The sequence below is a fragment of the Barbus barbus genome (assembly GCF_936440315.1).
Source record: "Barbus barbus genome assembly, chromosome: 22".
Lineage (NCBI taxonomy): Eukaryota > Metazoa > Chordata > Actinopteri > Cypriniformes > Cyprinidae > Barbus > Barbus barbus.
In genome coordinates this window covers 26,144,853-26,153,537 of record NC_136750.1, presented here as the reverse complement: position 1 = coordinate 26,153,537, position 8,685 = coordinate 26,144,853, and the positions used below count along the sequence as shown (strand labels likewise).

The 8,685-nt window shown below is 37.6% G+C and overlaps 1 protein-coding gene across 1 annotated transcript in view; it reads right to left on the bottom strand.

The window, feature by feature from the left end:
* Positions 1 to 3,706: 3,706 nt before the first annotated feature.
* The window catches only part of LOC306888482 (C-Jun-amino-terminal kinase-interacting protein 2-like), a gene marked incomplete at its 5' end in the record, with an annotated part of 25,863 nt that continues 20,884 nt past the window's right edge, over positions 3,707 to 8,685 (bottom strand). The window contains 8 exons of the mRNA XM_079446820.1: positions 3,707 to 4,427; positions 5,384 to 5,482; positions 5,619 to 5,689; positions 6,227 to 6,349; positions 6,469 to 6,578; positions 6,781 to 6,953; positions 7,149 to 7,224; positions 7,979 to 8,685. The exon at positions 7,979 to 8,685 is cut by the window's right edge and continues 1,630 nt beyond it. Of these exons, the coding sequence (XP_079302946.1) occupies positions 4,355 to 4,427; positions 5,384 to 5,482; positions 5,619 to 5,689; positions 6,227 to 6,349; positions 6,469 to 6,578; positions 6,781 to 6,953; positions 7,149 to 7,224; positions 7,979 to 8,685 (1,432 nt within the window). The 3' untranslated portion in view covers positions 3,707 to 4,354. The remainder of the gene's footprint in view (positions 4,428 to 5,383; positions 5,483 to 5,618; positions 5,690 to 6,226; positions 6,350 to 6,468; positions 6,579 to 6,780; positions 6,954 to 7,148; positions 7,225 to 7,978) is intronic.

Here is an 8,685-nt window from a genome sequence, read left to right as displayed (position 1 = left end):
TGCTTTTGGCACTGGATGCCTTGACTGTGTGAACGGTATCATGAAGTCTGATGATTACCAAAGGATTTTTGGGGGCAACGTAGTGGCCGGTGTCAGAAAGCTGCGTCTCCACCAGAGGTCATGGGTCTTCCAGCAGGACAATGACCCGAAACACACTTCAAAAAGCACTCAGAAATGGTTACAAACAAAGCACTGGAGAGTTCTGAAATGGCCAGCAATGAGTCCAGATCTGAATCCCATAGAACACCTGTGTAGAGATCTCAGAACAGCAGTTGGGAGGAGGAGAATTTTTTTGGGTTCTGTGTGGAACTGTATCAGATTTGACTTTTCTTCTATGTATTTTTGTGTTATTCCAATGCAAAAAAATAAAATAAACGTGTGTACCAAAACATTTGCAACTGCAACAATTTTCTGAGAGAAGGGTTGCATTTTCTGACAGAATTGCAAGGGTGCCGATATTTTTGGCCATGCTGAATGGCAATCCATTTATTAGAGAATATGGAAAAATGTTTATATTAATATAATAATTAAATGTATACTACCACATTATATTTACATGGTCAAAATGAAACTGCGCAAATTAAAAAGCTATATTTTATTTTGTACTCAATGCGTGTCGAAGATCAACACGGAAGATAAAATTACAGTTGAACCCCTGATGTCACATGGAATATTTTAACGGTGTCCTTACTACCTTTCTGGGCCTTAAATGTGGTAGTTGCAATGTTGTCTATGCAGGGTCAGAAAGCTCTCAGATTTCTTCAAAAATACCTTCATCTGTGTTCTGAAAATAAACAAAGGTCTTACATGTTTGGAATAACATGAGGGTGAGAAATTGACAAATTTTCATTTTTGGGTGAACTATCCCTTTAAAGACAGCCAAACATGTAGATGACAAACATGACAGAGAGAACTTACAGAGCTGCCGTCCACCAGCATCAGTCCCACAAGCGGCAAAGTCTGCCCTTTGCCAAATAAACTCAGAAACAGTTATTATAGTTAACTGAAACTAAGATTTAAACCATAAAAAAATTGCAGCTCGTTTTAGTTCAGACACATTTTCAGAACATCTCATTTTCATTTACTGTGTGTACCAAAATAAACTAAATCTGCAATAAAAAAATAAAAGGAAAAAATTATAAAAATCACAAAAACAACAAAGTGACTAAAACTTTAGCTAAAATTAATTTCAAATGAAAACAGGAAATATAAAAATAAAAACTAGAATCTAAATTGTACTAAAAATAACACTTCTCAGAAACACTTTGGAGACATCAAGCATATAGTATTTTATTCATAAGACCAAATCCATGACAAGGCAGTGAGATTTTTTTTTTTCTTTGTTTGTTTTCCTTACAAGTTGTAATTTTTAAAGATACAAGATACATAGTTTTGTCATACTGAAGCTGTTTCCGTTATACAGTGAAGGACTGAATAATGTATGTTTAAGTCCAGAACTTTGTATTTCAGCTACCCAAGCTTAAGTAATCAAGAAGTATTAGACGCTCTGCCTGAATGTGTTAGGGGTTTCACAGCCAATTTGTCACTACAAATTGCTAAATTGAAGGCTAAAATATTCAAGATATTCATTTACCTTATGAACACACAAAAATTGTCATGTAACAGTCATAACTAAAGTTTTAGAGCTCTGATTGATATAAATGATTGGCCATAAATGAGACAATTGCTGATTTGACCCATTAAGTGCAATGACGAATGAGATTTTGGGCATTCGATGCGTGTCTGTTTGTGAATGAAGATCTGTTAGAACGTCAACTATTGCATGTTATTCCACACATAGTGACTGACCACACATCCAACAACAGATGTATACCAATGAAAAGCAGATAAAGGAAAGATACAAATACCAATTCAAAGCTATTTATATCTTTTCACCCCATCACAGTTGGCTTTTGGTTGTGAGATTGTTATCATCAACATTATTATTAATATTATTTCTTTTAAATTTACATATTTATCTCAATAACATACTCAGAAAGGACACAGCATGGACATCCTGACTCTAGAATATTTACAGCAATCTAACTGAAAACAAGACACATTTAAAACATGAAACTCCTTCCGCGAGTGTCACCGTCACAAATGAACGGGTAACCATGGAAACAGATTGCGGGCTGCTGGAGGATACAATCACGTGAGCAGGGAATGTTGGGCTGCGTTCAAAATAGCATACTACCATACTATGCATACTAGTATACCGCAGTGCAGTGTGCACGAAAAAGTCAGATGTTTTGCCAAAATGTGCAATATAAAAGAGCACAAAGAACAGGATAGTAAGTCCCTCAAGTACAAGACATTTATTATTTTGACAGACTGACAAATCTTAAGACAGATTTCTGGGTTTAAAATGCAAAATAGCAGGTTGTTTACACAGTATGCAGTACGCTAATATTTCATTCCAAACGCAGCCCTCCTTTTCTAGATAATAAACCAGGAAATTACCTGACAGGATGTGATGAAAAAACTGTCATATCTGTTTGATGTAAACTGAAATATGCCATCTCTTCATAAATCTGACCTATCCATGTCAACATCTTAGCCAGTTTTAAATAAAACTACATGCATTTTCCTGTAGTATTACCTGAATGTCTTCACATCATGATTGTGAGCTGTTGCATGGCTCTGGATTGCATTCATCAGACTGAATGAGGTAAATATTAATACGTGTTTATTGTGTGAAGCCAGCAGAGGGATCTGCTCCGTTCAGTCTCAGCAGCGCCGGTCAAGGTCAGGACAAGGTCTAAGTCAGAGAGCTGAACAACTGCGTCTACCAATCAGCACGATGCACAAGGATTGTTTTCTGATGTCCTGAGCTTATTATATAAATCGCATGGCATCTACATAAATGGCATTCACTTATTCATTGCTTCACAGGACAGAATTGGGGTATTTTATAATATGAAGCAATATTTGTCCTGCAGATATTACTGGATTAAATTATCCAGTCCACTGGTAAAACATTCCTGCATTCAGTGCGTTTCCCAACAAACGGGGACTTTTCATTTTACTCGCTGTCTATAAGCATCATATCTCTCTGAAGTATCTACCTGCAAACGTTCAAAGCATGAGAGGTGAGCTATATCAGGCTTAAAAGCTAAACGCGTCAGTCCAACCTGACAATCATACAAGACAGCAGATAATGGTAAGCAGAGGGGCTGTCAGGTTTGAGAGCTGGAGAAATATTATTTGACTGAATGCCCTAAGGCCTGTGTTATAGCATAGCCAACTGGATGAATCACATAATGTCGATATCTGAGTAATATTTTACCCCAAAATAAATTAAGAGAATATAAATTTTATCGTGCACAAAGAAAATAAACCATATTTTATGATCGTTTCATGACAATTCCAATGACATTACCTCACCCTCTATTACTGTAAAGCTAAATAAATAAATAAATATTATTATTATTATCTGGATGCATTACAGTAATTGTGGATGTTAAATACTGAGATGAAAATATTGCATAATATCATCATCTTTGCACAAAATAGAATATCTTGTTTATTTTGGGGTCAAAAATGTTCCAGATATGACAAGATGAGATTTATCGAACCATCTCTAGATCCATCTACACCCAGCCTGCCGACCGGCTATCCATCCCACTTTCTCATTCGCAGACAGATGGCGCAGGATACTTGCATACCGTGATGTAATGAAGCATTTGTTTTCACCTACAGTCATCCCTATTTGTACAGTATTTACACTGCGGTAAAATCAGAAACGTACATTAAACCTTCTACTACATCGGAACAGACAATCTGTAGACCTATCAACGATTCCAGGTCACGTCCTACTGCCTTGTCCTTTTTAGTACAAACCCAGTACAGCAATGTATCAGAATCAGACAAATACATATTTACAAACAATCCTGGTCTTCAGATTCAAACCTCTGATCACCTTTTGCTTTTAGACGTTGTGTGTGTGTTTGTGAGCATAACCCTCAAAGCCATGCAATCAAACGTGTGAAGTCATATTTTACCTTTTCTACACCAGGACTATATAAAAAAAGAAATCAAACTGATGTATCCACCCCAAAACCATGTCCCTAATTATATTATATAGTAAAAAAGTTAAATAAACAAGCAATCCATCTCAATTAAGAGAATAAATGAACTGATAAACATTGAAATAAACAGACAGACCACTAAGAGCCTATGTAAGGTATTCAGCTCAGTTCATGTCGAGAGAACAAGAGAAACTGAGGAAGGGAATAAAGAGATGAGGCCTATGTTACATTTGAGAAGGCTGCCAGGCGCCTCGTAGTGGCCAAGCCCAGGAACAGACATCTGTCGTGAGGGACAGCAGTTGCCATGGTTACCCTTTCCTCCTTTACTCAAGGTAGATATCTTCGGTAGGACAGGCGTATTCTAAGTGCTCCTGGTAGTACTCCTGGAACGCCCGTCTGAAACAAGCACATGATCAGAACATACACGTGTGTTGAACTTTGTGAACATGGATTTGTTTTGCTTGTGTATTATATTGCTAAAAATGGCAGGCTTTCACATTTAGTTGTAACTGCTATAATATAACTCTCTCTCTCCATACATATATAGACATATACACACATGTGTGTGTGTGTGTGTGTGCGCATGCATGCATGCATGCATGCGTGCGTGCGTATATATATATATATATAAAAATTTGTATATATGTATATATATATAAAATTTTAGGCAAATTCAAACCCAATTTGATCATATTTAGGAATTAAGCAGGTTATTCATATTTAGGTGGAGCATTTTGTTTGTATGTTTCAGGTCAATTTCATATAAATTTATTTATTTATTCATTCATTCATTTATCTATTCAGAGTGGAGCAAGTTATTGCATATTTTGTTTGTTTGTTGTGTTCAGGCACTGAAACCATTTGTTCACAATCAAACAGAATTTAAAAAAATACTTTAAATAAGGTCACACTATAACACTGTACAAGTGAGCAGGTTGATGAGCTTCTGTCTTATTTGTACTTGTCCATTTTTCCTTGTGTAATTAACATGAAAACAAAGTATTATCATAAAAACTTTTTTAGTTTCTGTTCTTTAACTTTTTCCCCTTCATTTTCGTGCTAAATGATAAGGCTAAATAATGTATATGTTCATAAGGTCATATTATGTAATGCGGCAGAGATAGCTGCCTCCTGCTGGGGTCCATAACTCCGGTCTCCTGTCTGCTCCAAAAGAGAGAAGCTTTAATAATTCACCCAGCAGTCTGGCCTGTGCTCTGATAATGAAGCAGAGACCGTGCTGATAATGAATTAACTCTCATTAACTTCTCTTCTCCGCTCTTCTTTTCTCGCTATTCTCAGTGTCAAAAGTTTCTTGTAAATGTTATTGTGACGTTTAAAAGCATTACACTCACCCCACACACTCGGCTACATGTCTCATGGAGTCCTGAGAGACGAAGACGTGACATGCAAACCTGTTAAGCATCGGGTGCTTAGTGATGAAACCAAAATAACTACAGAAAGACACAGAGAGAGGGATGAGTCTTATTTTGGCCTGTAAAATTTTCCAAAACTTATCAAATGCATGAAGACTTGTTTTAAGGTTTACTAAAAGAAATAGAAAGTGGTAATGTATGTGTGTGTATTTACCAGTTGTTTTTAGGATGACATCCACAAAAGGAGATGTTTTTCATTTGGAAGAAGTGACTACATCTGTCAAACTATAAAAAGAAATGAGAAGGGGAATTATAATAAATATCAAAATCCAAGCAAAATGCAGAAATTTAGATAGTCTCACAATGTATGCTGCTGGTGTGTTCACGGTGTCGGTATGTGTGTGTGTGTGTGTGTGTGTGTGTGTGTGTTCACTACTCTCTGCTGTGAAATGTAAAGCACAAATTCCGAGTATGGGACGCCACACTTGGCCACGTCCTTTCACTGTCACTGTCTATTTAACAGCCATGTATTTAATGTGTTTTTTTTTTTTATTCATTTACACGAGATGAAGACTCGAGCCAAATAGCAAATTAAAAAATAATGATAATAAATATTAAAAAGTCTATGAGATGACCAGCTTAATACTACTAGCTTTTTAAACTCCATTTATCATATATTTTGTTTTCAGAATAAATTATCATTGCTGACTGCTGATTGGGTAAACAAGACTACTGTCATATCCAGCAGGGCAAAATAAAAAAAAAATGTTGCACCTTTACATTTTTTCTATTTTTCTCTCTCTCTCTCTCTCTCTCTCTTACCTCCCCTGAAAAGTCATATTCATCATCCAAACTCATGACTAGTTTCACACCCTGCAGACTTATTTCCAGCTCACAAATAGATGGGGGATGAAGATGCACCGTCCTCTTCCTTGCCATAGCAATCTGAAAGACAAACAAACACATTAGTTCTTGTTTGCATCATAAGATGTATCCTTGTGCATTCATTGAGTGCTATCTCACACAAGTAAAGCACAAACTGATACATTTCCTGTTTACGTTACCTTCTGCATGGCAGCACACAGGATGCCATTGCCTTGGTGATAAGGAACTTCCACCGAACCCAGGAATTGCACTCGGAAGCTTTCCATCCAAGCAGGGTTCCTCTTCATTGCTATGGAAACACGCGTATACAGACAATGCTTGACTCGTCAAGTGCTTTAACAAAGACACCAGATGTGAAGGCCAAAGAAAAAGAAAACAGTCACATATTGCTTACCAGAATGACTCTTTTACAGAAGTTTATACATGTTTTCCCCCCAAAAAATCCTGAAAAATAAATTATATTTTGAAAACTGTATTTTCAAAATTCTTACTCATCAGGTCTTTTGTTTGGCCAACAACCTCGTGGGCGTAGTATGCTGGGAAAATCCCTCTGGCCCCTGTGCGCATGTTATACCCACGGTACCAGTAATCATCCTCCTCTTCCTCAACGAATAATGGATCATCAACGTCTAACTCCAGCTCATCTGCATGTCGTGGGATGAACCTGCAGCGTGGGCATTAAAACTTGCATTTGCATTGCATGCAAAAGATATTATGAGCAGTCAATTAACTGTTTTAACAGATACAGAAAAAGAAGAGTTCCTTGAGGGTTTGTGATTGGACTTTAAACCAGACTGGAGCTTTTTGATTAGAGCTACTGTAGGTGTTTTTAGGTTATGGTGTGGGCAGCATTGCTCACCTGAAGACCGCTCTGTGAGTCTGATCTCTTTCTTCTCCGTTTATAGTGCACGAGAAAAGCCCAAAGGACTCTGTGCCTGAAACACACATAATGCAGATGCATTATGTCACTGTATACTGAGATATAAGCCCCAAGGTAGTGTGTGTGTGTGTGTGTCACAGAGTACTGCAAAACTCATTTAGAAGCAGGTCATACAAAATCCTTCATCTTCTGATGTCATCTCATTAGGATTATTAAATATCCTATCTGTTCAGCGAGACAGGCTCATAAATTATGTAAAATGATCATCTAAATCTCTTAAACTGTACTAAAAGTGCTCAGAATGGCTCTGTGAATGGGAATGAATTTATTTTGGTAATATTCAACAATTTATTTTGTGTTTCCTCCTTGAGCATATTTGTACATTAAATCTTTACAGTAGCTTTAAAAATGTTGCTGTGTTAGTCATATTACTTTAATCCAGCGAGAGAGCAAACAATAACAAAGGATGGATATTTGGCACTAAGAAATCTTTCAAAGAAACCAAAATTAAAGTATCATTCACAAAAACAAAAATTCTGTCATTTACTCACCTTCATGGCATTCCAAACCTGTATAACTTTCTCTCTTCTGTTTTTGTCCATGCTGTGAAAGTTAATGGGGTCCAAAACAATACTGGACCACATTTACTTTCTTTGTATGGACAAAAAACGCTTGAACACATTTTTCAAAACATCTCATTTTGTGTACAGGTTTGGAATGAAATGAAGGTGAGTGAATGATGACAGAATTTTCATTTTTGGGTGAACTGTCCCTTAAATCTATTGTGCACGGTGTTAAATTTCACTTACTGGAGGACCGTGACGTGCTGTTGACAAACACATTGAGGAACTTCTTTGAGAAAGGTAAATCCGCCTCAGGGGAGGAGTCTTCTTCAGAGGAGCTTAACAGAAAATCAGGTCTCATGCCTCTTTCCATCTGGCCCTGGCCGTAAATATCATCATCTTCATCGACAACTTCGTCATCACAAATAGTAGAGAGTCCATCACTGTCCTCGCTAAGAACAGAGGTACAGCGCTTCAGGCTCACCAGCTCAAGCGTTGTGTTTTCATCCACCACTAGGGTGTACTTCATTGAATCGTACGCCAAGGAGTCATCGATGGGCCGGTCGGAGGTTGTGTTCCTCAACTCTCGCACACTCTCATCAATAGGTGGGGAGCTGTCCAAGTAAGTCTCGTTTCCGTATGGTGAAGGTACCTTGTGAAGATCTTCCAGAAAAGGGGAGGTATCTTGCTCATCTTCATCGTTATCTGTCGAGTACGTAAGACTGAAACAGTGATTGGTCTGTGTTGTTGGGAGGTCCAGCGTTAGGCTGTTTTTGACTTCTGTGATTCGCTGCAAAGTGATCTGATCGACCCGTGTCTCCCGTCCCTCGTCCTTGTCGCTGATTATGCTCTCACTCAAGCTGGGAGACTCCAGCTCCTTCATTCTCTCCATCATTAAGTCATTATTTGGCTCCTCCTCTTCTTCTTTCTGCTTGTTTTTTAATGAGTACTGG